Genomic DNA, 20,398 nt, shown 5'->3' on the forward strand with positions numbered 1-20,398 from the left:
ATCTTCCAACGACGAAAAACCCGTTCGCTGTTGCGCAATCCCCTCGGCACACAGAGCCGCCGCCCCCGCTGCACTCCCCGCAGCGTGGGCCCGAGCGGACGCGGCCTCAATCCGCGGCTTTCCCCCCCACCGCGACAGCTGCCGCGACTCGCTGCCGTGGGGGGGAAAACGCGAGCCGCAAGCTCAAGCGAGCGCCAACGTTTCGACCGGGCTGACATCGAACTATCGGCGATCTGACTGTCGACGCCGAAGAGAGAAAAGGCGACCCGCCGGAGCAATACCGATGCATCGCGGATCAGCCCGGCGCAAAGAACGAGGCAGAATGCTTAATCGAGGCCACGCCTACGAATCCGACGGCAGAAAACTCCGCGCTAATTTCCGGATTAAACAACGCAAAAGCTGCGATTCGCTTCTAACTGATGGGGTTTCAACGTCCCAAAACCAGCACTAAGGCTGTGGAAGACGCGGTTGTGAAGTGCTCCGAATTAGTTTCGACCACTCCGGGTTCTCTAACGAGCACCTAGAAGTAAGCAGGCAAAAGTTTTTGTAGTGTAGCAAGCTCCGTCGGCCACCGAACCCACGAGCTCGCGTTGAGCGGCGCCCCAAACTCGATTCAAACGGTGCGCGTCGGGCAAAGGCCACGCTCGGCCCAGACCGCGTCAAGAGGAGCCCGCAGGTCGCGGGCGTCGAGCAGCCGGAGTCTTTACCACCTGCCGCGCGGATGCGAAATTACGGCCCAAACAATGCGAAGCTGAGCTCCGGCCCAAGCCACGCCTCTCTCGGGCGACAGCTCCGTGCAAGTGGCGCGCGCGCCCGAGTCGGAACACACTCGACAGTTTGACAGAGAGCGAGCATTATGCTGTCGCGAAGTTGTCGAGCGGCGAAACGCGCCGCGCAGGAGGAGTCTCGCGCGAGGCGCCGGGTTTCCTCACCGTGAAAAAGAACGGGACGACGCGTATCGTCGCTCTTGGCGAAGAGAACGCTATGCGGAACGAACGGCGGCCGTTTAATTTGGCGGACGACCGGTTTCAATGCGTAGTGTATACCAGGGTTGTTTCGCAACCGTTCTTTTCACGCACGACCTGAACACACACACACGCAAACAAGGGGCGAGTGATACTCGGCACCTGCGCCCGAAACCGACGCTACCGCCGGCGAAAGATGGTGTCAACAACTAGAAACTACTTTACACGCATCGCGGAGAGATAAAGCTTCGGACCTTCCAGGTTTCGAAACGAGCAAGGATGATCACCTGGGAGGCAACGCAGCTTTCCGCAACGTGACTGTCGCCTGTTATGCCGATTCAGCGTAGCGATTGCAACGTTTTTGTAAACAATTTGAAACACGTTTGCGAGGCAGAAAGATGGGGGGGGGAGAGAGGGCGTGAAAGGAAGCTTGAGCTGAGCTTTGCTGGTTTCGCATAAGTAACGGCGATCGCCCAAGGCGAAAATGAATCGCCCGTCGCCTGCTACGCGTTTTTAGTACGCAGCGTCAGCAGCAGCGATATCGCCGGCCTCGCCTCCACGGAGAAACCGAAAGAAGCGGTCGTCATTCTGAAAGCGGAGGGAAGGCAGCCCCATAAAGTAGGCCTCAGGCCGGCGCGGTGGGATGGGCAGGTAGGCTCCGGAGCACGGTTCAATGACAGCCTCTCCCCGACCGGCGTTCGTTCGTCCCGTTTCGGAATCCGGACGCATCGCCGAGTAGCGAGCAAACGAAGTAGCGCTAGCCGCGCCGGGTGTCGGAGGAACGCGCCGGCAGTGCAACAGGGGCCCCCGATTCGACGCGGCCTCGCGGGCGCAGCGCAGCAAGCCCGCCGGAAGAAGCCATGGCGCGCTGCCGGGGCCGGTCACGCACCGGCGCCGGCACAACCTGTGGCTTACGCACCTTGTGGCCGCGGCGCTTCTCGCTGCGCGTCTGCGTGGCCGAGCTCTCGAGCAGGCGCGGCGTCTGCGTGGTCGCCTCCTGCTCGATGGCCAGCTGGCTCTGCTCGCCGCGCGTCATGGTGGTCGTCTTGCGTACCACGCGCGACGTGTGCACTGTCTTGAGGCCAGAGCGCACGTGCGACGAGCGGAACACTTCGCGCGACTCCTGCGAGGCAGACGCCATCTGCGTGCGGTTGCCGCCGCTCGTGGCCGACAGCTGCTGGTGGTCGTCGCCGGGGTCCGGCACGTCGTCGGGGTCCCGCGGGTCGCGGCTACCCTTCACGTAGAGCCGCGCGCCGCGCACGAACGAGTACATCGCGCACAACTGACAGAGCGAGCGTCCGACGCCCAGCGCCGGCACGATCTAACTTCTGCAGGCACACTTCGGCCGGGCAGACGCAGCAGCTACGGTGCATGTGGGGAGGGGGGGGGGGGCACTCTCAAACAGGTTTGCCGCCGCGACGACCCGCCTCGCTCTCTCCCTCGCTCACCTACCACACCTTCCTCTGCGTACAATCGGCGCAGCCGGCGCCCGACCTCTCTCTCTCTCTCTCGCTCGCACTACGCGCAACCCCACGCAAATCCGCCACCGCCGAGAAGTTCCGCCAGGGGGAGCCACGTCACGAACACCCTCAGACGACGCTCCGTCGTCCATCTAGACGTCCTCGACGTCGGCCCAGCCAACCGACCTCGGCGCGAAGCCCACGCTCGTTCGCACCGTCCACAGAGGAACGCCTTTTATGGCGCGACAGTGGCGCCAGCCCACGCCCGGTCGCCGCGGCAGCTACGACTGCCCGACTTGGGCAGCCGGCGGCGGCTGGCCCCACACGATCATGTGTAAGCGCGCGCGCCAAACACGTTGCAGAGCAGCAAGCCGGGCCGGACTGCTGCTGCTGCTCCCTCTCGCCAGCATCTGGACACCGCTCGCGTTTTGTGATATTTTTTTCTGATATTTGGTCCCCTCCCTTCTCTTTATCTGAGCGCCGGCGAGACTCTGGCGATAACGGACACGAAGCGCGCATGTTTATCTCAATGAAGAATGTGGAGCCTAAACTGCTAGCCGCGCAATGACGGTGAGTCGACGACCAGTGGCTACGGAACGTGACTCCCTCATTGACTTCGTCCATTACTCCCTACAATAAAGTTGAGGACTATCTGCCACTTGCATATGGGTGCAAAAGTGCGCTTGGATTGAAAGCGTGCACAAAGCTGTAGGGCGAAGCTTGCCCTCTTGCATCTATGGTGATGCGCAGCACAACGCTAGATCCAAGCAAACTGTGAACATTGCGACGTAACGTATGCACGCGCACGCAATAAGCATGGACAGTCATGGACTCACTAGCATAGCGTATAAGTGCTTTTCACGGTGGGAGGGGGCCGATGCACTCACGGAAACGAAGCAGCAACCACAATTCACCCTTTTGAGCGAGTAAATTCCATATTAGTCAGGAAACCCTTTTGCTCGGCGACGCGCGCCAATGAATGACGGAAGGAAGGCGTGAGTGAGTCGACGTCGCGATCACCCCAGCGGGCACTTTCGCGAGAACAAAGAAACAATGCGTGGGGCGCGTTCCTTTTCGATTTATTGCTAGCTGGTCACGTGCAACGGAAGGCTACTGGGCAACCGTAGTTAACGACAGTCAACTGACTTCTGGGACACCCACACGCCGGCCGGTGCGAACACCTGTTCGACATTTAGCCGTCCGCTATGGGCGCGGTCCACATTTCACGCGTCTGCTGCTGTCATACCAAATTTTGGGCCGCAAATAAACTGCGTTGCACCTTTCGGAGGCTTCATCAGAGTTGGCGCGGGCGTAAATCACTGAAGAACAATACTTACCTCCACCAAAACTATATATAAACGCGCCGAGGCAGGCTACACTACCAAAAGGCATTGTTACGGCGACACCTCCGTGAAACTATAACCAATTATCAATTTATCAGATACAGTAAAAGTCGTCTAAAATGGAAGGCTAGGGCTGCGGCCGACTAGTAGACGGCCAGAGTAGCGTAACAGTTGCTTCGGTATTTTACTTTTTTTTTTTAGGCCTTGGACCGCAAAACTGCCGCTGGTTTACCCATAATAGACGCTTTACGAACGCAGGTTGTACGCCCGCGTAATGTGCCTGCGTATGCGTGCCTGTGTAGTCGATTCAACCAAAAACGTTGAATGCTCGGGTAACCAACGATGAATAATCGGATCTGAAGCAAAGCCGGAGAAATTGGGAAAAGTCAGTTAAACGTTTCGCCTTTTCTTTCTTTGTAAGAAGTTTCTCACTATGCATTAATTCCATTACAACGGATTCACGAAACAGAGAATATGAGTCTTCGGTGACAGACGCAGGCCCAAACAGCATCTCTGGGCGAACGGCTGAGCGTCTTCGCAATCAGTGCGTCAAAGCAAGCGAAGGACTCAACGTACCCTCATGCGAGATGTGAATTAAATATTCATTTTTCGCCGCTGGAAATCTGCCCACAAAACAGCAACCTTGAACGCTTTAAGCCTATATTTACCTACTCCTACGCGAAAGCGTAATTATAACTTATATGGGCTGTATTCTGTAACCACCTTCAGGAACATTCGTTGCAATTAGAACTGCGCAACTGGACGTGAAGATAGTAAAAACACGTAGACAGGTTTATCTGCGCTTCGCGTCGATGCCGAGCACATTTATATTGTTTGCAGCACGGCGTGCAGTCCACTACGGCATTAGGTCACGTGAAAAGGTTCATTCCAGGCGCGCGGGTCCAGTTCTTCAAAACAAAGCCCGACCCCGGAATGGCCCAACGGCTGCGAGGCCCCGCTGCCATGTGCGAAGTCACGGGATCGATTTCTGGTCGCGCAGAGGCAGCATGTCGACCACTGCGAAGTCATACAACAGGAGCTCCCTCTCGTGACGGCTACGCATACGCGACCGCAATTAATCCGAGACGGCATCTTGCATTCGCCAGGCGTTTGGTGAACGATGGTCTGCTTTGCTGGGCATGTTAAGAATGGCGAGCTGCAATGTAGGATTGCCACCCAATTTCGACTGGGGGACAAGACGCGCATCCCCCACTCTCCGTCGCTTCAGCTAGGATACGTTCGAGGAAGCGGGCTTTGTGCTGACACCGCCGCAAATCCTCCAGCCCCATCGCCGTTGTGCCGGAACTAGTTCGGAGGGCGAACTATTGTGCCAGAGCTCTCCAGCACGAACCTGATCTGCTACGCGTGAGCGAGCTGCCGCGGGAAAGCTGTCTTTTCGTGCTTCTCACACGACGAAGATGAGCAGGACAACGAGCTACCCAGAATGTCTCCGAGGTACCCGGAACGGCGCCCCTCTGACGTCGGCTCCAGACCTTCGCACCTGTGTGTTTGCGTGTGTGTGGGCGTAAACTGTTCTGCGGAACGGCGCCCCTCTGTCGCCGGCGCCGGGCATCAGAATGTGTGTGCCGATGTGTACGTAAACTGTTCTGCGGGGCGGCGGCAAGTTGACAATGAGTAAACGAACGTTCGCGCCGCCTTGTATCGCCGGCGGACCGAGTGTATAAAAACTGCTGTTGTGCGGATGCTCGATACACTTCTCTCGTGCAGTCAGGTTGGACTGACACACTTTCTCTTGAGCAGTCATGTTGGACTGACACTCTTTTTCTTAAGCAGTCATGTTAGACTGATTTAAATACTGTAAATAAACCCATTTTCCTCGTTCTCGATAAGAAGCAGTTCTCCCCTTCATCAACGTCCTCAGCGTGTTTAAGTTGGACGACGGCATGGGCCAGCTACCTTCGAATTCATGCCGGACTCCAATCTTGGCAACGGATCTCGAGCGATGGGATTGAGCCCCCAATCCTGACAGGCACCGCAACGGGGAGTGCCGGGTTAATTTTGACCGTCCGCGTTTACCCAAGGCGGCGCACATGAATCTAAGCACGGGAGGGTTTTTGAGCTCCGCGGTGCTCCAACTGCCGCGGGAGACATTCCAACTCGTGCTCAGCGGACGATCGAACGCCACAACGTTAGGTATAGATAGCATTGGAACAGCCTTCAGGAGCCCGTATTACGTAAGGAATACTTGCATGTTTTTATTAATTTTTGTGTCGTTCGCCACTGGGTCGCACGAGACCGTGCCTCCGTCAACGCGAGCAAGGGCCACTCACTGCCACCGGTGATAACGAATGAATATAATCGACGGAACATCTGCGCTGCAATAGAGCAAGGCGGAAAGGGGCGTCTCAACAAGCCAATCGCGCACAGCAGCTGCAAAGCACCTTCCTCGGCCAACATCGATCCAGACGCGAACGGTCACACGAGGCACAAACAGGCGTGGCACCGTACAGTGGGCCTCCTCGCACGCGCGTACTGTCGCGGCGCAATCGGCCCAAAGTGCCCCATGGGCGAGTTCCGCGCTATGAGACGTAATTGCTTAAACGCTGCGTCGCCGTCATTTCGAAGATTAGTCGTCCCTCGAAGCGGGCGCCTCCCGCCGCCGAGGGGAGACAAACGCGCACGTCCGCAAACGGTGCTGCGCACGTCGAATGGGCCTCCGAAGTAATCCACACTTCGAATCTCACCTCGGTCTCGTTAACGGACGTCTAAATACGAACGGGATCCGTGGGAAAACTCTTTCGAGAGGATCGTGGGTAAGAAAAGAAGTTCACGCGGCCAGGCCTACGCCGCGCGTGACGACACCACGCGAAAGGCACGCGTGCAGCTGCAGTGTGCGCAATCACGGCGGGGCCCTCTCGACGGCGGCAATCGCCGAAACGCGCGAGGAGACGAGAACTGACCTGGAAGTGCAGGATGATGGTCCAGATGAGTCCCAGCGTGAGCTTGGGGTTCCCGTCGACGATGTCCTCGGCGCGGATGTTGACCAGCTTGACCTTGCGGTAGCGAAGGAAGTTGAGCGCCGTCTGCACGTTCTGCAGCATGTGGAACCGCATGCGGCCCTTCTCGCGGGGCTGCAACGAGAAATGGCGAGAGCCAAACAGGAGTGAGAACATGTAGTAGTAAAACATTGCCGCCTGTTCGGGAGTCTCGCTGGGATGGAAAAACGGGCGCGCAAAGACACGTACCGCATCGACTCGATAAGTACACAGGGTGTCCGGCGTAACTTGAGCCAAACTTTTAGCGTGGGAGAAGCCCGCGAATACACGAAAGATTGCCGCCCGATGGGCCGCTCGAGGCACTTTGCGTGTATTCGCGGGCTTCTCCCACGTTCAGAAAAACACTTTTATGTAGCACGTATTGAGCAACAGAAAGCTGTATCGGGAGCTTTTCATGTTGCTCTACAATTTCCTCGTGGACACTTTTAATCTAATGGTGATATTTGAGAAGTTCATTAATTACTTAACACTAATTACGCAATTATGCGGAACGCAAAAGTTAATCTGAGTATCTCCAAGCGACGGAAAACAACATTATCTTGGTTCTGTGCAGCTAAGTGGCATTCGCACATTTTAAAAGTTTGGCTCAAGTTACGCCAGACACCCAGCATGGGAACAAGCGCTTAGTTGTTGATTATCAACGGTTACTGCCGTTCTAAAGAGGCTGCAAATCCTATAGGGAAAGAGCAACGGATATACAGTGAAAGCGAAGGGTCTTTGTAAGCGTACAGTGCACACTGCATTATTCGTATAACAGAGGACACGTCCACTAGTTATTAGTCGACGGGCGGGGGGGGGGGGTGTTAGTGTTCAGCTGCGAGACAACAGTGGGGCGCACGTCAGAAGCGTGCAGTCACAAAACCACTGTGATCATGAACTCGTAGTAATCGCAGCGAAACCCATGATTACTCCTGAAACGAGAGCTCTAACGTTGCTCGACTGTGCCCCGTATACCGGTCGGGTAGCGATGATCCCTGCTCGCTTAAATTTCCACGCACACGGTACCGGAAGGGAAACTCCAATTCCGACTGCATATCTGCTCCCTATTGCAAGAGATATCGAGCGACGGGCGGCCGGATGCAGACGGCGAGACCGCTCGCTACAGCTTCCGACTTGGCCGACTCCATTCGGGAACGCACGGCTGCAAGGCCACGAGCCGGCAGGGGGCACGCCCGGGCATAATTACTGAACGGTTGGCCTGGCAGCTAACCGAAACGTGCCGCAGCTAAGCGATCGCTGACGACGCGCTTGCTCGATGACGTGGCACGTATCCGCGAGGCAAGTGTACTCGAACGCGGCATCGTCGCGGGATCGGGAGGTGCCACGCGATGCTTTCCCGCAACACCTCGACTAAATTCCAGCCTGCACGAGCGCGCGCTGAAGACGAGACAGAAAAAAAAACTTTAAAAGATACTAATTACCGCGTTTTACGTGCCAAAACCACGATCTGATCACGAGGCACGCTGTAGTAGGGGCTTCCGGATTAATTTCGTCCACCTGAGATTCTCCAATGTGCACCTAAATCTAAGTGACACGTACGGGCGTTTTTTGCATTTCGCCCCCATCGAAATGCGGCTGCCGTGGCTGGGATTTTATCCCGCGACCTCGTGCTTACGAGATAAAATAAATGTGCTAGCGCGAATTCTCTAGTTCGAAAACGTTCTTGCAGTCGCCTGCGCACGCATCGAGCGCTCCCGTTAAACGTCACGAAGCATCCGACAGGCGACTCGATAAGACTCGGTAATTCGGGAAACCAAGTGGACGCAGCCGAACAGCCGGCAATCGTAGCCTCGGGATGGTGCGGGTATCGCCACTGCCGCGAAGTATACGTTCGTTAAAAAAATGAAAGATCGAGGCGTAAAGTAAAATAAAAAGAAAGAAAATACTCTCGCACCGTGTTTAACACACATCGACACGAGGGAGCAACTGAGGCAACACTTTAAATGAGAGAAAAGGCGTTTCGTGGCAGACGCCTCCCACCCACTTCGTGTCGAACAGCAACGGAATTAACGCCTGCCCGGACCAGAACTCGCACCTTAACACTCTCTAAGCACTACAATTCAGTACTTGACGCACGCGTGGAAAAAGAAGACATCCGTCAATTCGCGCAGAGATGTCGAACCCCACTCGTGCCCTTCGGCGCCAATCGCTTACAACGCGCGCCCTCACCAACTCAAGTTCAACGGTCTCGCGCTTCAATGGCACACGTCCTGCGCCTAAGTAAAGGGCGCCTTCCGAGGCAAACTGAGAAGCTCAATACGGAGCAGTCACGGACATTGTTCTTCGGTCCAGCGCTGCGGAACATCTCGTGGCGACAAGGTTAACTACGCAGCGCGCTCGAGCGCCCAACTACTGCACAGGCGGCCGCGTCGACAGAGCAACGAACAAATCCTTCGTAGGGCGAGGAGTGATACTCACCAGCGTCTCACCAGAGAGGACCTCCAGCAGCGAGAGCAGACTGTGGCCATCCTGGAGGTCCACGAACAAATCATCCACGCGCTTGTTGGCCTGTACGCGAATAGCGAAAAGGAGATAAAAAAAAAAAAAGAAAACGCAAGTTTCTCCAGAGTCATGTTCAGGCTCCTTTAAAGAGGGCAGAAGCACATCCTTTCTAACTATTACAAATGCTGCGAGCATCGGCTTATCATTAAGGAGAAGAATAGGCGCCACAAGAAAAACTCGGAAAGCCTCCTCATCTCAATTGTCACCCATGTAGTGGAGGTAGTAGTAGTAGTAGTAGTAGTAGTAGTAGTAGTACTGCATATATTATGGCGCAGCAGTGATCAAAACCGTACGCAGTGTCCGTGACTACAACTGTAAAAAGAAAAAGAAACTGGGCCCCCGCACAAAGTCGAGAGGTATGAAAATAAAGTTTATTGTTTTCGACAGAACCAACGTAACCGAAGCAAAAATAAAGAACAAAGAATCGCTAGGCCATCGTCAAATGCAATTTTGGTGACACTGGTGTGCCATTATAATTAGGTTGAAACGTACTGCTCCAGTAAGTTGTTTATCGGTACAATCTTGTAAGCTAAAGTATGTTGCCCGAGTGTCGCTTCTGAACTTTCTTGCACTTCTCAAGAACAGAAGTAAGCGCTCATGATTTGAGACTGTGGACAAGCAGCGCTTCAGCAATAAGATGGGCAGCAACGTCAGACAACTACAACACTATCTCACAAGTAACTTACAGCACTGCCGAAGGTATAAGAGGTGTACACAGTAGATAACTTTGGCAGCGTAATATAATTCCGGGCGTAACTGCATTGATTATTGACGGGATTAGATATTTGTACTTTTGCTTGGTACACAATACGTTACACCGATACGTGCATGTTCGGCCCTTTGCGCATGCTCGTCGTATACCACGAATTACAGTGCTGTTTAGCGCCGGTAACCGCATAGACACCCTAACTACAGTGAACTAGAAAGTATACTGTACCCTAACCGCGATTACGTAGGAACATGGCAGCACCTATACAACCCAGACCACCCGCTTACATACAAATTCGCGCCTGTCAGTGGCTCTCCGCCCTGACAGCAAGAACTCAATGGTAAATCCGTCATCGCTAAACGTCTTCGCCCGCTGAATGCTAAGTATTAGGTGTGTTTTGTCGTAATTATTGAGATCAGTTGTTTGTTTTGACGCAGCGAGGACTACACATAGTCGGTGCCGAACAGTAAAAGCGGTTTCACTTCCAATCAGTAGATGGCGCCACATCATTAGCACTGGTAATGCGATGGCGATGCGGAACGCTATAAAGCCACAATTGTTCACTGCCTCATTGTTTACTACTCCGCTCTAGTATGGTACGTGATGACGGTGACGAGCAAACGCCAAATAGACGCCGAGGAGACGACGCGGCGGGAGCGAATATTTACAGGGGCATCCGCACTTATTACTGGCTAAGGAGGCCCCAAGGAACCGCTGAGAAAGCGTATGGACGAAGCGACATCCCGCTGTAGCATGCACGTAAACGCAGATTACGATTATAAATCCAAGACATTTGTTGCGTCAATCCACCAACCGTGCAGCACGTATCAACATGAAGGCAAGCGGACGCTGAGCAGACGGCACGGCGCGGATGAACACATTTTGAGGGGCGTTCGGTCTTCCTAGTGGCTGAAATGTCATGCAGCTTCCACAGTGTTGCAAGAAACTAGTGAGATACAGTACAATATGAGTTCACGCGGCCGTTTCGTATTTGATCTCGAAGGCAACTTTTCGGCACAAATCGCGACTGCGCCTCGGCGCCACGACTCGCTCGCAGGCTTCACACACGGGCACCAGAAGAGAGCGGCGAAGCGCACTTACCTTTCGCTGCTTCCAGTAGGCAGCGCAGAGAAAGAGAAAAGCGTTACGAATTCAAAATACTGGTACGGGTTCTGGGGGCGGGCAGAAGGCATGCGGGAAGATGGAGGGTCAAAAGCGAGAGACTCACGGCGGGCGAGTGGCACGCGCTGCACGGACTGCACACGTGCAGGCACGCGTACGTCTGCGCTCCGGGGGCAACGTGGCGGACAAACGACAGAACACAGGCCGTTATACACACAGCACACGCAACACTACCGGCACATCAACTAAGCACTACGAACTCGCGCAAATAAAAGCTCCCGCCTACAAGTTCCAAGCAGTCAGTATCATCGGCATTCATTTGGTGCCGAACACTCTGCCTCAGTGGCCCTGAGCTATGAGGTGAAAACTGCAGCTGCGCGACCCATCATATTTGAACACTAAGAAGCGGCGTCGGAAGCCAACCCGCGATCACCCAGAAGACTACACCACTGCGTAATACTCGGATCTTACCTGATAAGCTCTGTGGCAGGCAATTAACCCTAAACCCGACCTCTGAATCCCGCCATCATGAGTGCCCAACCTAACAACCGCATTGCGCACAGAGGATTAGGAACAATCCGCTAAACCCGGCGACCGTCTTAAAACGCGTACGGCTGTGCGAGAGTGCGAGAGTGCATGGAACTGGCTGACCAGCACTCTCCCGAGGCTTAGCTACCACACATAATAACCGCGATAGCGGACGGTACGATTGCCGTAGCTTAACGTAATGCACCTTCGTGCACTTTTCATTTCCATTTTCCTTATTATTCCTCCAACTCAAAAATCCTATGGCACCTAAGCACTTCTCACGAGTTGTGAATGCGAAAGCATTAACGTGCAATTGAACGCCGCCGCTGAACGGTTCTTCCGAGTTTCGGACTGCGAGTAATGTTTTCTAGTTTTGCTGCAGGGTATGCGTTATCGAGAGTCAACATTTACTGATGCCAGCAATCACGGGGACGGACGCAGCGACAGCCGAGAGCCCCTGGGTCTCAGCGGCTGCCTCGGCTAGCTAGACGGCCCAAACCTGGTCTCGCTGGTCTGAGCTGAGCAGCAGGGTCTCCCACTGCTGCCGGTTTCGAATTTCGCGGCCCTCGAAAGCTTTATGAATAAACTGGTGCGAGTTTTTTTTTTTTTTTTTTTTCGTATAGTTTCTACGTTAGCATGTTGGCTGCAGTCCCGAATTATCTGTACGACACTGTTGGGAAATCAAGGACGCTGCATGCCACCGACGTCCTGCGTGAACGTACGTGTGCGTGCGTGCGTGTGCGTGCGTGTGTGCGCGCGTGTGTGCGTGCGCGTGTGCGTGTGAGAGAGAGAGAGAGAGAAAGAGAGTACGCTAATACGAGGTCTATTCGATTCAGCCAAGTTTCTCTGCACCTTCTGCACCTATTCACAGTGTCCTGCACCTAGACCTTCGATTCCCCGAGGTGCAGCGGTGCACCCTGCACTCCAGTGCTCGATTGAACGGGGTGCAAGGCAAGGTGCCGCCGCGGTGCAGTGCACCCTTGAACCTTGCAGCGAGTGGGTGCAGCCCGGCACACCATAACTGGCACCCCCTGCACTCTTTCGTTTGTGGTGCCGCGCACCTTTTTCTGAATCGAACAAACCTACGGACCGAGCGCCTGCTTCCGACATGCTCTCTCCCTTCACGAGACAACGCTGCAGCAGTCGGCGCAAAATATAGTCCGACGTGGCGGGGATGGCCTTTCGGCTGGCGCAGCACAAACGGCGTAGCGTCACTGGTCGCAAGCAGCGCTCGCCCGCACGTCGAAAACTGACGTCAGACTATAAACGCGCCTTAAACGATTCTGACCCGCCGAGGCGCGCTCGTGACGTGGCGTCGCAGCCAGTGAGAATTTAGATGCCGTTTCGCGGCTGACAGACGCCGGCTGTATACCGCTCAATGGGCCATTTGACGCTTTCGCGTCAAAAATATAAATGTTATTGCTCCTTCTCCCGGCTTCGCTGTCTGGCTACTTCTTCATATATGGGGAATAAACGCGCGTTTTACCAGCCCACCGCCTTTATGGTGGCACTGCCGCGTGTCTACCGAAACCAAGAGCGATCCCTGCGAAGCTTAATGCTTACTTAATAATTAAGAGCGAAAACAACCGAAGAAACCGAGTTACAAGGCTGCGTGCAGGCCGCGAGGCCGCCACAGGAACTTGCTGCAGTTGCTAACTGTACGCCTTAGCAGAAGTATTCAGCGGCAAACGTGATGTGTGCCCGCGAAGAGAGCGGGCCATAGAAGCGATTTTCAGAGGTAATCCGAATCCGGCTGACAGCGTGGCTGATGCCGGCAGATAGCGCAGCGAAGCAATCCGGTCGCCATTCGGGCGTCCAGAGCACTTTTGCCCCGACCGTACACCCCACGCTTGCGACAGACGTAGCAAGCGATAAAATCACAACACTTAGGGCATTGCGTAGATATAGAGGTACAAATTACAATTAAAACTGAGGCATAAATTTAGAAGTGCAACACGACTGCCCCTTTTCATTCCCGTCATCAGACGATCGATGTGACGTTGATTGTTAACGCGCCCTCGCTTTTATTTAGATTTTTTGGCACTGTATCGATCACATTTTGCTGTGCGCGCGTGACGTAATCTGGAGTATCCGAAAACTCTAACTGCATGGTGTTGCTGTAGTTCACAGAAGTACCGGTACTAGACGATTCATTGTTGATAGCAGCTGACGGCCCTCCAGCTTTCTTTCTTGTGAATGAGTCATGGCAAAGGAAGCCAAGAAAGCGCGAACAAATGACTCGAGCAAGATATCGTGCTTAGATTAAAATATTGGTTTACCCACATAGAGAAAGAACAAATAAAATCGGAGGCATACGAACATACTGTACATGACAGTGACACTGCCTTAAAGAACGCGTTCCCGGCCGCGGCGGCCGCATTTCGATGGGGGAGAAATGCGAAAACACCCGTGTACTTAGATTTAGGTGCACGTTAAAGAACCCCAGGTGATCAAAATTTCCGGAGTCCTCTACTACGGCGTGCCTCATAATCAGAAAATGGTTTTGGCACGTAAAACCCCATAATTTAATTTTTTTAATGAACGCGTCCCTTATGAACTGCACGTATCCTTGTATTTCGATCTCAGTGCCAGAACCATAGTGCGACGTCATGCATTTCAATTTTACTTGCGCCGTTTCGGCATTTGCTTAACGCAGTCCTTCCGTACTGCTTTTTCCGCCCCTCATTCGAGATAAAAATGATGACAGGAGAGAGACAAGGCTGTGTAGTGCAGATGAGCGCTTCTATACTAGTGCGCACAGTCTGCCGTCCTGCATCCATGAAGCGGCTCCGGCGCAAAGTGGCGTGCTTCCGCGAGACAATTGTACGCATAATTGCCATCGCGCCATGCAAATGAGGCCGCCTTTCCTCCGCCTCCCGCTTTCAATCAAAGCACACACACACACGAAAAGCACTGGCGCAGCTCGACGCAATCGCGTACGCTCAAGAAGCCTCGTCTGTCTCGCTACGGCTCGCCGAGCGCGGGCAGCGGGCCAAAGTTGTAACCACGAATAAAGACAGCTGTTAATCAGCCATAACGCGAGTCGTTATTATGCACGCAACCAGGGCTGGCAGACAAAATTACTACAGCCGTTCCATTCTTGTCATCGCTGTCCTTAAAATGGGAGGGATTCAGTCGCATTCGAGGCTGCGAACTGCTGGGATGCAGCGGCCTCCAACCAAAACGTCACCGCAAGAGTGACCTCACACCGCAATAATGCACTCGCGTTCCTTGCAGGCCGTCGACTGGCGACTACGCCCATCGATACACCGCCAATACGTTCTTGCAACTAAGCTATCTCGCAACAGTCAAATCTAGATCAATCAAGCTATTAGTTCCTTCTATAGTATAAAAAAAAAAAACGAGCCCCTAAGGAGTAACATTACCGGGGGAAAAACGGAACCTGAAAAATCTTTGCGTGGTTAATTACTTATACAGAGAGAAAGAAAGAAAAGGAAAAACAGCGCCCATTTCGACCTCCTGTGATACCTCACAATTACCTGCTTTGGAACCCCGTGCCGTGCCCTCCGCCCCCTCCCCTTTTTTAAGGCGACAACGTTAGAGGAAGCTTTAGCTATAGGGCCCAACTACGACGCGGCCTAGTCAAATACATGTAAAACGCATAAACTTTTTTCTGAGATAACCCCTGGACCTATTTTAATGAAATTCGCTGTATTTGAGAGAGAATCTTAAATTCTAGTGACTGTTGGAAGCGGAATTTCGATTTAGGGCTTGAATTTTGTTAAAAAGATTTTCAAATATTCGACCATTTGAAAAGAAATAGAAGCACTAAGTTTACAAATTCATAGCTCTGCATAAAGAACAGATATCGCGGTTCTGTAAACGGCATCCACTCGACCATTCAAAGCGGACAAATTATATATGCCATTTTACATCTTACGTGAACTTGTTACGTTGGTTACAATGGTTGTGCAAAAGCTGTATTTCCATCCTACTAAATTTTTTTATATTCATGTGTAAGATATCAATTTTGTCCGCTTTAGATGTACTATTATATGCAATTCACAGAATTGTATTATAATTTTTCATTGTTGAGTTATAGAGTTGTAAACTTGATAGTTTCGTCTTTTGAAAATATTCGATTTTTTGCCAATTTTTAATAAAAAAATTGAGGACTTAAATAAAAAATTCGAAACCATCAGTCACTACATTCTATGTTTTTCTTTTAAATGCAACAAACCTCGTCAAATTTGGTGCAGTGGTTGCCGAGATAAACGAATTCTCCTTTTACATGTATTTAGATAGGAGCACCCGAGCTAAAGCCAGTGTCGTAGAAAATCCGATGTCGGCGCCCCGCGTCCGGTGTGCGTGTGCGTGTGTTTTATTTTCACAAAAACTAAATACAGCCTTGCGGGGGTAAAGTTGGGAAAAAAAGCTGCTCGTAGCAGCTTGACCAGCCTCAAATACCTTTAAAACAAATAATAAAATACCCTTAATGCACCGAGGCCTTCTATGTGACGCAAAGAATCGACTGAACTAACTGAATTTCTCAAGCTAAAATACGTAGAAAAATCGTAAACTACGACTTACACACAACCTACAGGCATTATAGCTATCGGATTGTAATTTGAATATACGAGAAAACATAATTCTGTTACGCGAAAACTCAAACAAATCCCTTTTCCAACGTTTCTACAATGCATAGAACGGAGACGGCGTCCGTCATTTGCGCACGCCGACGCGTAAATATCTCGGAGTCCACGAAACGGCGCGCCCGCTTCCTTGAAACACTTCCAGGTGGCGCTCGCTTCCGCCACATCGCGGCCCACACGCTTTCACTCACACGGAACCGCACGGCGATGGCAGAAATGCGCTGGGGTGTCCATATAATTGTTATCGCAACAAAAAGTTCTTTCAGAACCTTAGCGCACAAGGGTCATTAATACGGAAAGAAAACGAGCACCAAGCTTATCAGATTTTTCACGCTGCAACCACAACGCCAGTGCGTGTCAATGAGACGGATTTCAGGGTATATATTTTGTATGTGGGCCGTTTTGGCGAGCAAGTTCTAGAAACTTGCAAGGTTAATAAGCCTTTGGATCTCTTTTAGAATTCGGCGCATTCCGTCTTTACCGGATAAGCAAATGACCACATCAGAACAAACGCCATCGGAATCGACGACGTCACGGCTACCTGGCGCGAGAAAGCGGCACGCGACGCCGACTGTCGCTCGTTCGTCGCTTCTCCGCCGCGCATACCACACAGCTGGACATGTCCTGCGCTCGTTGCGACCCTCGGCCTGCGGTGCACGACATTCGACGAATGTTGTTACCCCAGTGGTTGTGCGTCTCGACGCGATCAAGTTCGTCGCGCCCTTCTTACATTTATAGAAGGAAGTGTTTGCTTTCAAATGACAAAACCTCAGACATCGTTTCTTTTGATTCTTAGCACAGCGTCAGCTGCAGTGAACCGCCCTACACTACAGTTTGCGTGACATGCGTTCCGCTTTATTCTGTTTTCTCATCTCACTCTTTCTTTCCTTCTTTCATTTCAGTCTTCTCCTCAAGGCGCAGGCGCGTGGTACCCCTTCCGGCGGCAGCCTGCTCCGCGCTTTCGTCTCACGCGTATGTATGCTTTCAAAGCAAATAATAATAATAACAATAGACAAGCCTCTTCTCAGGGTAAGAGTGACGCTTTGGTATTGCGCAGGCGAAATTCATTAATAAACCTTAGCTCGCTGTTCTTCGCCAGTGTCCTTTTAAGGATGTACGCCAGGGCGCGTGAAAAGGTCGTCTTCCGACATTTGTGGCACTGCGCGTACGGCATGAACAGATCTCGGTCTCTAATTCGCACCAGATCGGATGTAGGCACAAATGGCCCTTGGAAGGTGGAGAGGCCGGGACTCTTAATTCAGTGGCATCCATTCGTGAAACTCGAAAAGGGTACAGACTACCTGCGCGATGTATCATACACTCGATCAAAATCCAATTGTGCGTTTTGATCAACAGCCTCAGTGACGATGCTTTCCCACCAATACGGTCAAACGAACAGGGTTTAACATACTACAGCACAGAAACAAACCCGGTCGTACGGTAGACCTATTGTGAAGCAAAACGGATGCAGCTGCAACTGTCCGGACCGCCGTTGCAGCGCTGGTACGGCAGCTCAGTTGGGTAACGCGAGTTTAGGACTGTCATGTCAAAGCGGTATCGTGGAGCATATAGGGGTATCATGTTTAGTATCATGACACATGGACCACCCACGGCACGCAACGGCATAAAAACGGAGCTGCGATACAAGGCACCCGCCTTTTCCTTCTGGTGATGCAAGGCGGGCACACCGTGACGTCACCGGCGTCATCGCGCCTCCGGTGCCCACGGCGCTGCGATAAATGAAACCATCAACAAAGGACGGCAATGAGGAAAAAAGAAAGAAAGGCGAAGGAAACACGTCGGCGGCGATCCCAAGAGAGTAGTACTACACCGAGTGGGCCGCGTGTCCCCGGCGAAAGAATAAAGCAAGAAAGTGTGGGCATTCCGCCAATGGATATATACAGACCGCCCGCTGCGTACACAGCGAGGCGGTAGAGAAATACTGACCTCCAGGAAGGTCCAGTGCTGCTTGCGAGAGAGAAAGAGAGAGAGAGAGGCAGGCATGTGTAGCATTCGAATAGAGCCGCTCTGTCGGCCACGGCCGACTTCAATGCATGCAGGAACGAAAGTAAGGGGGCAGCGGCAACAAGCAGCGTGCATGTAGGCGCCCGCTACGGCTGCCGCTGCGGAGCATCGCCCACTCACCTTGATCAGATGCTTGTTGACCCACTTGGTGAAGGTCTTCTTCTGGATCGCGTCTCGCTCGTCTGCGGACAAGAGAAACAGAAGGCGCGCCGTCAGCATCGAGGTCCGTGTGTCTCGCACGCACGCACGCACTCTCGCATTCTCTCGACATGCCGGCCGGCTGGGGAAAGGGCGGGTGGCTGGCTGGGCTGGCTTACCCGCATTACCCGACTGAAGGGGATACATTAATTACTACGAGGCGATGTAGCTCGCAATCGTGGGATGTGTCACGTTTAAAAACGCCGCGGGATGCTAACAGTGGTATTTACGTTATACACCAAGATCTCAATGCATGCGTGACATCAATCGTGTTCGCAGAGCTGTTCCTCTCTTTAAGTGCAGCGTACATCGGTAACCAATACATATTGGGCAACGCTTGGATATGAAAAATAATAATAATAATAAAGTGTCAGTGCTAGGAACGTCACGTACTGAAATCTGCAGGCATTCAGCGTTTCTCTCCTCCTCGAAGGAATATTTTGACAAAAATCGGAAAGGTATTTAAGCGACGCCGACGGTTTCTAATTGAATTCTGAGATTTAGCGTGCCAACATCACGATGTCCTTATGAGGCACGCCGCAGTAGTGGTATCGGGGTTGATTTTGACCACCAGATGATCATATTTCTTAACGTGCGCCAAATGCACGGCGAGCGAGTGTTCTTGCATTCCGCTCTCTTCGGAATGCGGCTGCCACGGCTGGGAATCGAACGCGCTACCTCGCGCATGGCAGCGCAACGTATGGCATATTTCTGTAGAAACTGGCTCGCACAGCACTCCTGCGGTCGCTGCAGCAATGTGACCAATCAATCGGGAGCAAAAATTCCCACGATCATAGCGGAGAGTTCGAGTAGGGTATTTGGTTCACATGTTACGCACGCATGTACACTGTAAATAAAAACGACGGCTAAGTCGATCTATCTATATATATTCAAATGTCGCAGCAATGGCTAGGCAGTCGGCTACTAGTCGCCCCTGCAAGTTCCGTGTCGTCCCCGAGCTGTATGACGTCATCATTTAACAGATGAAAAAGTCAATGGGATTGTCTCCTTGCTCATGCGCACGAATGCCCTCTTCGAGGCTGGCCACAACAGACGGCCTGACAGACGCCGCGCTGTGTCTGTTTCTTTATACGTCCTCGTTCAGTATATAGCGCTTACACATTCAAACCACGAATTCTAACCAACCAGGCCGCCGACGTGTTTTAGCCAAGCTGATTTCAATGCCGTCCCATTGCCATTGACAATTCAGGGTGTCGAAACGAAATGTTTTTCGCTCTGGTTTTAGTTTCGTTTCGCTGAAAAAAGTTCCGTTCCGGTTTGCTCCGGGCCGGGGGGAGAAAAAGAAAGAAAAGAAATATATCCGTAATGGTTCACAACGGTTTTGATTCGCACGCAATAATGTCCGAAGCAAAGTAACGATAAAAACATATGATTTATATTTCTCAACAAGTGAATTATGAATTCCGAGATCACGCTCAGTTCCTCGAGTCAGGGCACTGAGCACGACCTCGGAAACAGCACGGCATCGGATGTAAGCGCCCTAATGCAAGGCCACTAGCTGTTCCGATAAAACGAACATAAACGAACGATAAACCTTCTGTAACAAAGCGTTCTACCCGTAGAAAACGAAACTATAAGCTCTTCAGCGCGCAAGCTCCGAGTTTTGCTGCGATGCCGACATAGTGCGCCGAGCGGCAGGCTTGCGTTAGTGGAGCGCTCGACCGGCCATCGCTCGCACTGTCCCTGCCCGAAATACGCGCTAACGCTGGCGTTGCCCGACGTCTGTTGTTTCGGATTGCCGACTTTCCCGTTGAACCGAAAACCGATAAAAAATATTTCGGTTTCACTTCGATACGAAACAACAAATATCATTTCGTTTACGCTTTCGTTCGGGTCAAAGATATCATTTTTCTTTTTCGTTCCGACACACCGATCCTCATTAACGATCCCTGACG

The 20,398-nt window shown here is 52.4% G+C and overlaps 1 protein-coding gene across 10 annotated transcripts in view; it reads right to left on the bottom strand.

Annotated features, from left to right (window-relative positions):
- The window catches only part of shot (dystonin-like protein short stop), a 306,414-nt gene that overhangs the window by 190,606 nt on the left and 95,410 nt on the right, over positions 1-20,398 (bottom strand). For 9 of the 10 annotated variants that reach the window (XM_055068483.2, XM_055068486.2, XM_055068482.2 and 6 more), the window contains exons 2-4: positions 18,405-18,466; positions 9,204-9,293; positions 6,690-6,860 (exon numbers count right to left, since the gene is read on the bottom strand). In XM_055068483.2, coding sequence (XP_054924458.1) covers positions 6,690-6,860; positions 9,204-9,293; positions 18,405-18,466 — 323 coding nt within the window. Of the gene's footprint in view, positions 1-1,884; positions 2,258-6,689; positions 6,861-9,203; positions 9,294-18,404; positions 18,467-20,398 lie in introns of those variants that run through there. The other variant, XM_055068485.2, reaches the window with a different exon arrangement.

This window comes from Dermacentor andersoni, chromosome 9, assembly GCF_023375885.2.
Source record: "Dermacentor andersoni chromosome 9, qqDerAnde1_hic_scaffold, whole genome shotgun sequence".
In the NCBI taxonomy this organism is placed as follows: Eukaryota; Metazoa; Arthropoda; class Arachnida; order Ixodida; family Ixodidae; genus Dermacentor; species Dermacentor andersoni.